The 16,556-nt window shown below is 33.6% G+C and overlaps 1 protein-coding gene across 1 annotated transcript in view; it reads left to right on the plus strand.

Annotated features, from left to right (window-relative positions):
- LOC105551939 (low-density lipoprotein receptor-related protein 1B-like) overlaps window positions 1–16,556 on the plus strand; it is a 411,008-nt gene that overhangs the window by 288,012 nt on the left and 106,440 nt on the right. The window contains exons 14-15 of the mRNA XM_011997389.1: window positions 2,321–2,461; window positions 14,406–14,522. Coding sequence (XP_011852779.1) covers window positions 2,321–2,461; window positions 14,406–14,522 — 258 coding nt within the window. The remainder of the gene's footprint in view (window positions 1–2,320; window positions 2,462–14,405; window positions 14,523–16,556) is intronic.

Genomic DNA, 16,556 nt, shown 5'->3' on the forward strand with positions numbered 1-16,556 from the left:
CTTGTTTAATGCCAGGGAAAAGACCATGCATTTTGAACTTCTAAGCTGCTATGTTATCTAGATTACTACATATTTTCTTTATAATCGATGTTGCTAGCTAGACTGTTATCATGAACCTAAACAAACCCGATAGTCTGCATTGATAATGTGGTTTCTTTGTGATATAACTACGGATTACATCTGGAAGGCTTGGGCGGGGCTAGAATTATTATAATTAATGATGCTTTATGCCTTGGGAGAATCTGGAAATCAGAACTAAGAATTAAAAAAAAAAAGTGTATATTATGTCAAGAATAATGAAGAATCTGAGATTTTACCCTGATTGCAAGCTAGCATGTTAGCCTGAGATTCATGAATTCTGGTAGAAGACACACGATTCCTGGATTAGACACAAAGGATTTTATCCCTCATGCCACAGCAGGCCACGTAACATTAATGTTTACATTGATTCTCCTTGACACACCCGCCTCTATCCTTTCACAGTCCATGAAACACAAATCATTTATTTTAACCATTGATTGCCACATATTCTCTTCTCTTTCTAGACTATTTAATTCACTTAGATACAGAAGAAGAGTAAGACTCAGTTTGTGAATAAATCCCACTTAACCAAATTCCTAACATTTGTTTAGAGTACCTGGAACATATGAAGAAAAACACTTCATAAATTCCCAAACATAAAGAGATACTTTTGACTAACATAATACTTCTAGAACCCTTAAGTAGCCTGAGTTTTTCTCCTACTTGCAGACCAGCAAGGTGATTATAGCCATCAAAGCTGTGTGCTATTGCATTGTCTTTTTATTTTAATTCCTAGTGTACTTATTTATAAAGTGGAGGTAGTAAAATTCTTTGCCATATATGCCTTATAGGTTATCATAATCAATTAAGACTATGAATAAAAGCTCTTTGAAAAGTGAAACTGCACACTCAGCATAAATATAAAGTGGTATTGTATTATTGTTGTTAATGTTGTTGTTACTTTGGTCAGCGTTGTTGTTGTTTAAAATAAATCTTCCAAGTTCTTAGTTGTTAAAAGTCAAATAAAATACATCTTACAAAGATACATCTCTACTTAAACTGTTTTATTTGGGAAGTAATAATTGCAGTTTGGGGCACACCCACAGACTAGATGATCTTCTATATGGCCGAAAAACAAAGAGAAGGTTGGAAGTTTTCTAGAAAGCAGAAATGTTGCACATTGTTTTGCAAGAAAGCTTATTGGCACTATTAAAGTTTTGGGGAGCTCACAAACTCCAGTGAGTGACAGAAGTGAGTAAAACTAGTTTTAGAGCTGCAGCGGGTTGTTTCAGTAGCTATTCAATAAAACTGGTTTCAGGTTAAAACAAGCAGTTCCAGCATCCAGGCTTGCAGAGAATTACATTCTTCCAGCATGATATGTGCCCTGAGTGATTTTTCCCCTTCACTTCTCCGTAGTGTTTTAGTTTTACATGGCACAAATATCCCAACTTACGTGATCAATATTCATCTAGTAGAATACTTGTTGTCAGAAAAATTTAAAATTTTCTTTTTCTCAAAAATGGCTGTCACCATAATATTTTATATTTTCCATTAAGTTAAATGAGACAATATTTTGTTAGTATAGCAAAATTTATTTGTGTGTCTGTTCAATTATAGTAAACTTTATAAGTATCACGTATTTTTGAATTTAAAGCATATAAAATTTTAGGACATTATTTTTATTGTATATATTTAAGGTGTACAACATAATGTTTTAATATACATAGTGAAATGGTTACTATAGCTTAATTAATATGCCCGTCCTCTCTCATAGTCACTCTTTAGTGTGTGTATGTGGTAAGAACACCTACAGTCTACTCTCAGCAAATTTCCAGTGCATATTTTAATGCAATATTATAACTATAGTCTTCGTATTGTACCTTGGTTTTGTAGACTTATTCATCCTACCAATCTGCCACTTTGCACTCTTTAACCTACATCTCCTCTTTTCCTCTTCACTACCACTTTATTCTCTGTGTATTCAACTGAGAAACTGTGAAATGCACACACACACACACACCTCCCCTTACCCACCATCATATATATATATAATGGAATATTACTCAGCCTTTAGAAAAAGCAAATTCTGTCAATTGCAACAACTTGGATGAACCTGGATGACATTGTATTCAGTAAAATAAGCCAGACAGAGAAGGACAAATACCTCATCCCACTGATACGTGGAATCTAAAACAAACAAACTCGACAAGATTTAAATTTTCATGGACTGACTATAGCTAGCATTGTTCATTTATCTTGTTTTTTTGTTTTTGTTTTTGTTTTTTGTTTTTAACTCTAGTTAACCCTGGAGAAGCACTACCTCGCATATGTAAAGCTGGAGAATTTCGCTGCAAAAACAGACACTGTATCCAAGCTCGGTGGAAATGTGATGGCGACGATGATTGCCTAGACGGAAGCGATGAGGACTCAGTAAACTGCTGTATGTTCTCCTTCAAGTCACCTAAAAACTGTATTTTCTCGAATCTTTGAGTGTGTGAATTATCAAGGCAGTTTGTGAAAATCCGAAAATATCTTAGATGCAAATTGACCTTAGTTTAATTTTTCATTCATCCTTTTGCATAAAGAGTAGACCATAGATTGCCTTCTTTGCATGGTTTCAAAGCAGTTTTTCTCATCCTTTTCCATCCTTCATATTATCATTTTAGTTGCTCTAAGAATTTTCTCCTTTTATATTCCATGATATGAGCACCACCACGCCACTGACAGAGGTTGCTATAGGGAAATTCTTTGGATTTTGGAATTTAAAGATGTGGAAAATCAATTTAAACTCCCTCAAGACAGAATTACTGGTACAGAAGGTCACGATCCACTCCACTGCTCTTTGGCAACAGAGTCTTGAAGAAGATCCAAGGAAACAGACATGGGTTTGGAACGTGTTACTATATAGTTTCACTGGCTCAGGACATGGTAGAAAACACATATGGGCACTTAGAAATCAAGGTTTGATTTTCCCCTCTTTGGCTTATGTTTAATTATTTATCATCTGCTGGGATAAGAATAGTTCCATGTTGCTAGTAGGCATAGGAAAATTTCTCACATACGTGTTAGGAAAACATTTGGGGAAATACATTAAATAATATTTTGAGAATACGTTTGATTAGAGTCACTAGCTAAGTGATTTTGAGAGAATAAAATATTTTATATGAAAAGAAGGCATGTGTTGAACAAAGTGATCCTTGATCTTTTTACTTCACCTAAGTACATTGTTTTTAAAACTTTTTTCCTTTCAATAAATGAATGAAAGAAAAGGTTTAGGTCTGAACTAATGAGATCAGTTGACAGTCCTTCATTTCCTTTTTTTTTTTAAACTAAGAATATACAAATAAAGTTTTAAAGATCTTTTTTAAGAATGGGAAAAATTAGTCTGGGCATCTGTGTTATTCAAACATTAATGCTTTAGGACAAAAATCTCAAGAATATGAACTTTAAAAAATATTTTCAAATTGTATACTAATACATAATACATAAATTATAATAAATGCATAAAGACTGTGTTTTCTAAAATCAGGCCCTGACTTCCACATTATGTACTTCCTATTTTCAGCCCCATTAATATCTGTCTTGCAAAGTTTGAATCCCCCCCAAAAATATCAAATACTAAATTGATAAAATTTGTCAAGAGTTTTGGAGTGAGAGGAACATTTCGTCTGAGGGTAAAGGGTATTTTTGCCCTACTAATTTACATAAATGAATATTATTTAGTGATTAATTGCCTCATTTCTTGACTCATAATCAGAACTGTTATTTACTTATTATTACTTTTAAGACTAATCAATCAAGTGCAGTAGTAAAAAGGGAGGAAAGAGTAGAACAAGGAGTTTGATTTGTAACTGAGTGTGAAGAGTCTCTTGTGATAATGCATTACCTTTGTGCCAGCCTATTTGTGGCGGTGATGAATGCGCCCTATATATGAGCTTCCTCTGTAGTCAACTTGAAACGCCTGAGCAGAGTGCAAATACTGCATCACAATAATCATGTATTGGTTCCTTCGGTCCACGTTTTCATCAGTGTGACTTGTATTTTCTAGTAAATTAACAAGAAAACTGACCTCTTCTATGGGTAGAGGGAGCATTGCATTTGTACTGTTAATTAGAGTGTTAAAAGTTCTAGTCAGTCATTTTATCTTATTGTCATCACTCTTCATTCCATCACCCAAGCCATGTTTTGTTGTTGTTGTTGTTGTTGTTGTTTTTCTTCCTTGAGAACTCTCTTTTACCTATAGTCCACACTCAATTGTATAAATAAATCCTATTTCTTCTACTTCCTAAATAATTAATTATTTTATGTTTACCTCCTCTCAATTTCTATTGGCTAATAGGCTTTCACCTTAGATTAACTCAGAAAATGGCTTTCTATTATGCCTGCCACTAATCCTCCCTTAACTTTAGCCCACTTTCCACACTATTTTCAGAACAATATTTATAGAATAATATCTATTCTTATAATTTCAATAACTACATAACCAAAAAAACAAATTTTATAATCCATTGACTCTCATATACAATACTTCCCGCTCTGTCTTGTATTTACATTTTTAGTCTTTAGTCTATTATGGATCCACTTGCCTTTTTATTTTTATCAACTTGAACTATAAATCTCCAAAACATGTCCTGTTTTTCTCCTCTGCAACACTGCACTGACTGTTTTCTGTCTAAGGAATTCAACATAGCCTACCATTACCTTCTTAGGAAAATCTTTTTTGACTATCAAAAAATCTTCTCAGTACAGTTGTTTGGAGTTAAACATTCATCTCCTGTACAATTCTTTATTATAGTAGTTGCCAAACCAAATTGCAATTATTTGCTTACTTATTCGGAACATCTCATAGATTAATATGTTCTTGAGAAGACACCTTATGTTGTAGTGTTATGTAGTCTCTGCGTCTAGCACAGGGCCTGGCACATGGATGAGTGGGTAATTAGATAAGTGAGGCAATAAGCAGTTACACACCTCTGACCACCTTCCAGCACTATGTCATTTTTCCTAAGCATTGCAGTGATGCTGAGCAACATTTTATTTCTGAGATCTCATGGTTAATATTCTAACACTACATAGGTAATTTCAGAGAATTATTTCAAATCTTAAACACCCATAATCTGCAGCCTTGAATTTTGTTATTCTTTCTATTCCTTCAGTGTTTCAACTCCAAACCAAAAGGTGTTTGAATTCCCGTTTATTACTTTATTGGTGAAAATTGCAAAAGTCCTTGATTAAGCCTCACTGAATGCATATGAATCTTGGTACTTTAAATTGTTGACTCTCTACTACATCAGATGACTTTTATTTTTCTCAGCAGTTATTCTTGCTAAAGTCCCTGAAGTGAGTAGAAAATGTAAATCATGCTCAAATACCAGAGAATATAAAGCTTTTATCCCTGTTTTTTTTTTTTTTTACTATACATCAATAAAAACTTTTTAAAAAGTGATAAAACCACTTATCAACAAAGTTACTTTAAAAAAATGTTTTATAGAAACTAACTGGAAATGCATACATTCGCTATGCAACAAACATGATACCATGGTAAAATAACATTTTTTCAAATTCTCAGTAAAACGAATATAAACATTTGTTTTTATCATACAGAAGTGTAACTACTGGGCATAAAGAAAATAACCCTAAAAACAGTGTTGAAATTGTGAAACACATATTGAAGAGCATGCCAATTCAGTTAGGAGGTTAGCCTCTGGAATGGAGGAAAAATAATCATGGAAGGTTAACATTAAGATGGGCCTCCTGTTGTGCTTAGATATTGGACATTTAATCCTTAGCTGTGCACTGCTTCCCAGATGAGGACTGGTCACCTCCTACGTATTTTCTGTGGTTGCATGTTTATTTGTTTGTACTAGGGAAGAAAAGTCACGATAATTTTTTTTGGTTTTGTTTTTAAAATAATACAGAATCTCATAGTTAACATCAACTCTAGGTCACAAGTGATGCATTTTTCTTTTCTGTGTTTTTCCTTCCATTCCCAAGAAACACTGGACAGAGAGTAATAAATGTAGGCTTATTTAGTATGTTAAGAAATATTTGAATGGTTATGTGGTTTAAAAATATGTTTAATATATATGACTAAATTATTTTCAATACATACTTGTTATGTTTAACATTAAAATTTGAGGTTAATTTTAAATGTTCTTGATAAAAAATTTTAAGTGGCGTCTCCAGTTGGTATAAGGAATGAGAAAACAAACTTAGTGATACAGTTGGTTTTATTTTTATTTTTTTAAGATAGAGTTTCACTCTTGCTGCCCAGACTGGAGTATGATGGCACAATCTCTGCTCACTGCAACCTCCGCCTCCCAGGTTCAAGTGATTCTCCTGCCTCAGGCTCCTGAGTAGTTGGGATTACAGGCAAGCGCCACTATGCCTGGCTAAATTTTTTGTATTTTTAGTAGAGACGGGGTTTCAACATGTTGGCCAGACTGGTCTTGAACTCCTGACCTCAGGTGATCCACCCACTTTGACTTCCCAAAATGCTGGGATTACAGGCATGAGCCACCACATCCAGCCATACAGTTGGTTTTAATGGAGACATAAAAAACAATACATTTCCTTTTATTTATGATTTAATTACTTGATGTTTTCTGTAAAAGCATTACATTTTAACAAAGTGGATATTAGTATTTGCTATTAAATATAAGGCAATGAATGACAGAATCTATGGCATTTATTGTACTGTAATATTATTATTACTGTAACTTTTCTGTAACTCATTCAAAACATTCACAACTTTATTCAATTTTAAATGATTAAACTTGCTTCCTTCTCCCTCCTAGTCAATCATAGCTGTCCTGATGATCAGTTTAAATGCCAGAATAATCGCTGCATCCCCAAGAGATGGCTTTGTGATGGAGCTAATGACTGTGGGAGCAATGAAGATGAATCCTATCAAACTTGTGCAGGTAAAGCTTTGCTTGGATATACACATAAATCTCCAAAGTTAGTCTTCATAAAAATGCAAGTCAATGCTTTGAACTGAGCTGAACTTTCCTAGTGCTGATGATCTGATTATTACAATAGTAAATGAATTCAGAGTTTGATGCCACAAAGACTAGAATACAAATTATCTTTTACTTAATCTTTGGACATTATTCTGCTTTCCAAACTAATTTGGCACTTCATCTATCCATATGGGTTGACTGTCGACACACTACTTGTACAAGACGTGTCCCTACTAAATCCTACTTGGCAGTGGAGGTTGATGTTTGCTAGCATGCTGTGATATAGGCCATCTCACAAGGAGGACTTTTTTTTTTTTTTTTATCTTGAGAAAATAATTTATACATTTTATTTAGTCTACTATAGAATACCTCTGTGAATAGTTTTCTATTCATGCACATTATTTATGTGAGGTAAATTTTTTCCCCCATGAAATCTCAACACCACTAGCCTATTTATATTTCCATATAATCTATTCTATTGTAATAAATCTTTGAATCCCTAGCCAGATTCTCATTGAATGGAAATATACAGTTTGTGGTATAGTTTACAACGGGGTACCAGAAAGGTCATTATTAATCAGATAAATGTTGAAAAATGATACTGACTAGCAGCAGCCTAGTGTTTCTTTTTAAATGATAAAGAAAAAAATAGTGTATTTGATGGCTCATATTGATATGATTCATAAAAATTGATTTTGTAAACCATTACGTATAGCAACATCATAACATATCAACCACCCATCAACTCTTTCTGTTTTTGCCAACATAAGCCTTACTCAATAACAAGTATTATAATTTACCAGTGAAAAATACAGGGCAGCCTCTAGAGTAAAGACCCAGGGGTTGAGAAGACTGGTTTCCACTCTTGGTCACTACCAGTTTTTTTCTTGGAAAGACATGCCTCTCTGCACTTTTGATTTCCTTGTGCACTTTTTTTTTTTTTTCCCCAGCATGGTAAGAGTATGAATTAACTAGAAATTGGTTCCAGATTTTCCCTATGCACGAAACAACACTGACAGGAGCAAAACAGTCACTGTTCCATAATCCTAGTCTGTGTCTTCTATTCAGCTTTTTACATAGTGATAAATTTGCTGATGATCCATGGGCCAGTTATTATCTTGGCCCCTGATTAAAAACCTCATCTGACATTTTAGAGTAAATGAATTTTTTGCAAGATCTTTTTGTCTCACAACAAATCTTTTGTTTTACAAAAGGCTTTCTAAGATAAAAGGACCTCTAGAGGCCATCAAGTCCTAAGTCCCTACCCTCCAGGCTGTCCATCTTATAGATGGGCATGGGAGAGGGAACTTGCCGAAACTTACATCACTGGTAACAGATCAGGGGAAATGCAATCCAAGAGTTTTGTCTCCAAGGTCATTTCTCTTTATCCCAAATATTATTATCCTGCATATTAGCTAGAATTTTAGGTATGGCCAGTTTAACTTAAGCTACTCTTGCCATATGACTATAATTTTTAATAAGACATCTTTCTAAATGAGTGCAATTCTTCTTCTTTCTATTTTTTTTTTTTTTTAGACATAGTCTTGCTCTGTCTCCCAAGCTAGAGTACAGTGGCATGAACTCAGCTCACTGCAACTTCTGCCTCCCAGGTGCAAGCAATTCTCATGCCTCAGCTACTAGAGTAGCTGGGACTAGAGGTGCATACCACTATGCCTGGCTTTTTCATATTTTTAGAAGAGAACAGGGTTTCACCATGTTGGCCAGGCTGGTCTCAAACTCCTGGCTGCAAGTGATCTGCTCACTGAGGCCTCTCAAAGCTTTGGGATTACAGGTGTGAGCCACCATGTCTGGCCCAATTATTATTCTTTTGAGATTAAGATTCAATTCAGAGGCTATGCTTTATAATATCCTAAACAAACATCGCTTTCACTTTAAAATTGAAGGCATTGCTGGCTCAATTTATGATACTATGTTTTCTTCATTTCTGTTAGATTTTTTAAATCTGCTTGTTTCTACATGGTTTTTAAAAAAGCATTTGTGATTGGCTAGCTATTTATAGTAGTAAAAGTAAAAATGTTTATGTATAAGAGCAAATAAAACAATTTTAATTATTAGTTGGTGTAAAAATAATTTCTGCTTTTGCCATTATTTTTAGTGGCAAAGCCACAATTACTTTTGCACCAACCTAATAATAAGATACCTAAATTACTCAAGTCCTGTGGTCTACCAGGAAATAGAACATAGCTTACTTAAATGCCACTTTAAGTGCTGCCAGATGAAGTCTACCACTCACTACTAGATCTTTTTGTCAGTATACTTATGACAGCTGTTATAGTCACTGGACACCTTAAGAACTTTAATAAAAAGAACAAAGATAAAAATAAATATGTCTTTTGCTTTGTAAGCAATGAAGTACATAGTCATGCTACAATGTACTTCCATTTCACTTCATCAAAATATATAAATAGGTCACATAGCTTACCATACTGGAAAAAAAGGGTACATTTATATAGACCATACTTCTTTCTGAATTTCATTCCATTGCTAGATAGAGGTGAATGCATGGACATATATGCTAGATAAAAAGACTTCCCAGTGGGGAATTACTTTGTTATTGAATATTGAAAATGGCTACCATCCTGTAGCCATTTGCATTGTGATTACTTTAAAAGAAAACCCTTGTATAATTTATGAGACATCTTTCTAAACGAGTACTACTACTCTTTTCTTCTTCTTCTTCTCCTTCTCCTTCTCCTTCTCCTTCTTCTCCTTCTTCTTTTCTTCTGCCTCCGCCTCCTCCTTCGCCGCCGCCGCCTCCTCCTCCTCCTCCTCCTCCTCCTCCTCCTCCTCCGTTTGGACAGAGTCCACAATAAGCCAATTTCCTATTTCTTTAAATTTCTACTTCATGAATTTATTTACTTCATTAAATATCTACCAAGGCACGGGTGATAGAATGAAAGAAAATACACAATGTCTTTCCCCAAGAAACTAAGAGTGAAGACTAGGAGAAAGAAGTGTAAACAGGCCATTCTAATGCAGTATTCAAAGTGTTAAATTGATCCACATGGAAGCACATAGGAAGGGTATGGAATACAGTCTTTAGCTATCTGGGAGTACTTCTTGAAGGAAGCACTGTCTAAGTTAAACCTTATAAAAAGCTTAAGAAAAATTCCTCAGTGACAGTTGCAGCCATTCAATTAGAAGAAATAAAATAATCTGGTAAAACATGGCATTGGCAATACTGTGGAAAAAAGAAATTGTCATACGCTCCTGCTGGGTGTGTGAATTGATTTTCTATCTTGGAAAGTGATTTGGCCAAATTCAATAAATGTGAAGATGTGCATACCTTCAATTTTGTAATTATATTTCTATGTTTATAATCTAATACCTGTGCATGAAGAGAGAGACATGAATAAAATTTTTCATTGTCTTGTGCTGTAATAGTGAAAAACTGAAACAATTAAAATGTCCATTAACAGAAGAATGGATAGGTATATTGTGTTCTATTCATGGAATGTTGTTCATAATTAAAATATCTGAACAAGAACTCAAATATCAACAAAAATGAATTTAAAAATAAAGTTAAATTAGATGAGATACCCTCATCCAAGGAAAAAAAAAATAAAACACTAAATTGAAGAAAATAAACAATATCATTTATGTGAAGTATAAAATATAAAATAATTTTATATAGTGTTTATGAATTCATAAATAGGAATAGTATTATAATATGCCCAGATATAAAAAAACAAAAACAAATTAAGAAGATTAGTTACCTCTGGAAAGAGAGGGAGGGAAATGTGATTGAGAAAGATTATGTAGGAAATTTCAAATATAAGTACATATATTTTTTCTTAGATAAAACAAAAATAAAAATCTGTAACAAATGTAAAAATAAATAAGATTTGATATAGCTATGTAACAGTAAACTGATGCTAACGATATTTTTTCCTTTACCTTGCTAGATGGTAGAAATGTTTCACTAGAAAAAAAAAAAAACAATTGACCAGAATAGATTATCCAGGGTGGGGTGAAGTGAATAATAAGAGAAAGGGTTGGAGAATTTGCCTAGAAGAGGAAATAGCACATACACAGGGGGCTGGAGTAAGTGGACACAGTCAGGGTCTTGGGAGCCGTTCTCCGTCAACATCCAGAATATTGTTGTCTACTCATGAGGGAGACCCAGAGACCGAAGATGAAAAGTAGTTAGATTTGAAATTATTGTTCCTCATGGAAACGTGATCATTCCTTATATTCAAGCCTAGACAATTTCATATCAACATTTCACCCCACCATAGTGCTCTGGTTAGATTACATAATATTTGCTCTTCTCACATCCTCTACCAATTATAACTAAATTCATACTAGATAAATATAATTGATTGCAAAAACACCCTAATGTATTTAAAAATTAGACTTCTCTTTACAAAAGAATGAGTGCATTTTGATATGACATTAAATACAGCTAAGTAGAATGCTTTGATTACAATACAGCAAAAGTGAAGTTTAAGAATAGTGCTATGCTCTAGTCTCCTCTTGACTGTATAGTTTGTGTGCCTTGTGAGAGTTCTCACTGTTACGTGGCTACAGGAGAAGCATGATTAGACTGAATCTCTGATTCAGCAGCTAGACAAACAATTCTCTTGAAGGAGGTGTAAATTTCTTCCTCCTTAGAGCAGCATGTGCTACAAAATTAGAGTCCTATGGGGCTGCTCTGCTAATCTTGCCTCCAAACTAACTTAGGTCTGATGGAGACAAGAGATGAAAAAGTAAATGTTGGGGTTTGTTTTCAGAAAAATTCATTGATTAGAAAGTGATAATTTAGTCAACTTGATTATATCACATAAACAGTCCTTGAGGGTTTGTGGAATGAAGCATCTTTCTCATCTGAAATCAGTTAAAATTGCCTAGTAGACTAAGTGAATAATTTTCTCCATGATTAGAACAGACGGTGAATTCATATATCTTCAGGGCATACTTTCCCTCAATAATAATCCAGTGAATACTCTTTGGAATAATAGGTCATAACAGTTCCTCCAGCTTCAGAGTTAATGAGCTAACAAAAATTCCCACAGCATCACAATGTGAGATGGGTCATACACAATATGAGACAGGTTCATAGAAATTCTTTCTCGTTTTCCTCTCTAATCATCATAGCTTTCCTAATGAAAGAAAACAATCTGATAAAACTTTGCTAGAATTAAACCTGAATTATTAGGCCAGAATACAGTGACATAAGAATGTCAAATAAAAGAACACTGGTTTTGATAAATTTAATATATTCTTATTACGGGCCAATTAGCATTTAAGATAGAAATATGTGATAATGCTTATTTATATAAAGCAAGAAAACAGAAAAGACTGAAGGAATGAAATAAAGAATGAAGGAGGAAGAAAGGTGTGGAAAAGAAAAAAAGAGAAACAACAAGGGAAAACGAGGAAGGAAGCAAGGTAGGGTGAAAGGAAGTAAACAAGAATTGAAAAAAAATTCTCTTATTAAATTTTTCTTAAAACTCAAAAGATAAAAAGGTATTTATTGTAACCAGTGAAACAGAGATATGTAAGGGAAAAATTATTAATCTCTCTAACACTTCTGTTTTTACCCCTTCCTATCAAGTAAACTAATGACATTAGACTTTGTGTATATCTTTCTACCTCCTTCTCTAGGTTAATACAAATACATGTATAGTTATTTTTTTCTCAGCAGACATAATGTTATAACAATTATCTAAGAACTTTATTCATTTTAGTATAGATGACAGAATAATTTACCAGAAAATCTGTAGAATTAAATGAGACAATATAGAATTATTTAATTTTACTTGTAATTTTAACATTAAAAACTATAGAAGCATATATGTTTGCTGGAATATTTAAAATCTATTAATGTAAAATAAATGATGAATTTGTAAAATGAAAAAATCAGATAGTGCATAAAATATTTTAGATTTAGGAACCTTATCATATAAGCAAAGCAAAATACATACTATAATAATTTTCCTGATATTTCTAATTTTAGACAGTAAGACTAGGAACAATCTAATGTATCAAACCAAGCCAGTAAATTTTTCACTTGTTTTTCTAGGATAATCTTTAAAATATTCACTAATAATGAATATACATCTTAAGACTGCAAGTGCACTTTTCTTAAAAGGACAGAACAATGTATCTATCTTATAAAAAATTATTTTCAATGATTTCTGAAGCCCTAATTCATGGAACTCATTTTAGTGTGGTTGATTGAGTTGGCTTTGCGCCACTCTCTCTTATACCAACCATCAGTACCCAAGTTCACAAAGTGTTTTGAATAGACAAGCAACGGTTCTCAAACCTAGGAAAAAGGAAGTCTATAAACTCATCAAGATTCCCTTATTGTAGCCACTGACACTCAGACCCCAATTATTAATTATCTGTTCAAGCCTCACCTATCCAAAATTTTCATAGGACCGAGTATCCCTTTCCCAATATATCTCATTTTTTTTCTCTAGTCCAATGAAAGGAAAGGGTAGATGGGATATTGAGGCTCATAAAGACATATTTGTAGTTCAGAGGGACAAAAGAAACAAAAATGAAAATCAGATGATAAAAACAACTAAGCATGTCACTACCAAAGGCCTGGGGGAAGAGGCAGGGAAGCTACTTAAGCTTTCATGCTTTTAAAAGTTGCCCTGATTATACTAGAAAAGGTTTATCAAATTTCGTGTTGAACATAACCCCTTTTCTGAATAACTTTAAACCACTGCCTCCGGCTAACATAGAAAGCAAGATTCCATGTTTGTGTTCATTGAAACCCTTAAGAGAGCCCAAAGCAAAGTTCATTAATATACCTTGATTAAAAAGTCATACTTTTAACAATAATTGTACTGAAAAATGAGTTAAAAAGAAAACATCTTAAGGCTAAATATACGTTTTAGAAATTATTTTTTTGCGCTCTCACTTCATACAGTAGATCATTTAGAGATCAAGAAATAAATGCATTAAAAATGTTAGAGGAATAGGACAATTCTGACCCCATGATTAGAAACTAGATATACTGAGATCGTCTCCAAATAATGCCGTCTACAATACTGCAAAAAAATTTTCTTGGTTTATTAGCAAATGCTATCCAAAATTCTTTTTTTGTTAATTAAGAGTTGGATGAAACTTAATTCAACCTTATATTCATAAGCACATGCTAGGCAAAATTTTTAAATAATGAATTCATAGCTTCATTTATGGAATTGTGTGAGGATTACTATCTTGTCATTTAGCAGTCATGGATAATTGAAGGACAAAGCATGTGAACTTTAGAGAAGACAAGCAAGCTGGTATTCAGAAGTCTTAAATAAAAATGGACATTTAAAATATTTTAATAGAGAAATATACTATCTTATGTATGAAAGGATGTTGCATGCTTAATTATATCCTTGATGTTCAAAAGGCCTCTAAATTGATTTTTTGTATATTAATTGATCATCACAGCCAGAACATGCCAGGTAGACCAGTTTTCTTGCGGAAATGGGCGTTGCATTCCCAGAGCATGGCTGTGTGACAGGGAAGACGACTGTGGTGACCAGACAGATGAAATGGCGTCTTGTGGTAAGTTGTGAGTGAAACATGTTGTTAGTAGAGATTGTGTCAGATACGATATCCTATCACTATACCCTCCTTAAAGAGCTATTTATATCTTTATGACAACAGGTAAAATAGACAGAGGATATGTCACTTTCTGTTACAAACTTTTGGACCTGAGTGTGCGCTTTAATGATAACTTCTGAATAATTCCTATTTGTGTGGTAGAAACAATATTCTCAGCAAAAATAAATGGATTTAAACATTGCAGATTTTATTAGGAAGTGGTTATTACACGGCTAACAGGACAATCTCCAATGTTCATTATTAATCTTATGTCTGTAGTGATTAAACTTGTCAAAGAGAGTAGTTCATGGGGTAACATTTAGGGTAAAGGAGGAGGACGTGTTTCTTATTGGCTTGTATATGTTATCTTCCGGGAAGAATAAATGATTCAGATTGAGACTACATAGTTGGTAAATCATTGTTTTCATTTCTGTACAGTCATATGATTCTGACTGACAAACTCAGTATTAAAGATAATATTTTTGTTGATGGCAAAATTCCCACTTTGCACAGATTCTCTTACTTGTGAAAATAGTAAAAATGTATTGTCACATCAAGTTACAAATTTAATTCCTCTCATTGTACTCATGCATCAGTATGTTTCATATCATTTGTCTCAGTAAAGTCTAGTGAAACACAGTAACAGAATGAACCAGGCTTTCTAAGACTTGTGCTTTATTTCAGTCATGGCAATAGATTTTTTTAAAATTATGGGAAAATTGTACCCATAATTTAGACATGTATAGCATATTTATTAAAATATAATGCAATAAGTATACATTTTAATAATTTAACACTTATGGTTTTAATAGTAGAAAAATAAGGTTTTTAACCCTTCTGTTTATTATTTTTTCTATTTTTTTTGAATTTCCATAGTTTTGGGGGTACAGGTGGTTTTTGGTTATATGGGTAAGTTCTTCAATGGTGATTTCTAAGATTTTAGTGCACTCATCACCCAAACGGAGTACACTGTTCTCAATATGTAGTCTTTTATCCTCTACCCCTTTCCAGCTTTCCCCCGCCAAGAACCCACAGTCTATTACATCGCTTTTATGTCTTTGCGTCCTCATAGCTTAGCTCCCACTTATAAGTGATAAGAAAACAATATTTGGTTTTCCATTCCTGAGTTTCTTCACTTAATATAATGGCCTCCAGCTCCATCCAAGTTGCTGGAAAAGACATAATTTTATTCCTTTTTATGGCTGAGTAGTATTCCATGGTGTATATGTACCACATTTTCTTTATCCAGCCACTGGTTGGATGGGCACTAATGTTGGTTCAGTATCTTTGCAATTGCAAATTGTGCTGCTCCAAACGTGTGTGCATGTGTCTTTTTCATGTAATGACTTCTTTTCCTTTGGTAGATACCCAGTACTGGGATTGCTGGATCAAATTGTAGTTCTACTTTTAGTTTTTTGAGGAATCTCTATACTGTTTTCCGTGGTGTTAACCTCTCAATTTAAATGCCTGTATTTGGAGGACGCTTATCTAAAATTTTCTTATGCTAGACTATTATGTCCCTGTAAACATTTGAGTATATAACCTCTGAATAAAGTATAGATAAAGTAAGTGGTGGTAAGTGATATAGTAAAGAAGGCGACAGCAGTAGTATGGAAGAAAGCACTAGAGAACCACACAAGAGACGATAGCATATTTTATGTATATAATAGAATATCTGGAGCCTGACCAATAAAGTGGATTGAGCAGTATATTCTCTCTCTTTTCCACTATCCAGACTAACTGTGTGGTCCTAAATCTGGCTGAGTCTGCTGCTAAGTTGCTCTATATTTTAGAAAACTTGATTCCTTTCCACAGTGAGCATCCTCATTCAGAGAATACCAGAAAGGTAACGAGCACTCTAATAACATTAAATATAGAGAGGCCCTGGAATCAGAGCCTCAATTCAGATAAGAAATGTCACAAAAACAATTAGGAAAATAAAGTATGAGCTCTTTAAAGAACTTCTATTAGGTCTTCGATCAGATTTTCTCTTTT

Source organism: Mandrillus leucophaeus, unplaced genomic scaffold (genome assembly GCF_000951045.1).
Source record: "Mandrillus leucophaeus isolate KB7577 unplaced genomic scaffold, Mleu.le_1.0 Scaffold539, whole genome shotgun sequence".
Lineage (NCBI taxonomy): Eukaryota > Metazoa > Chordata > Mammalia > Primates > Cercopithecidae > Mandrillus > Mandrillus leucophaeus.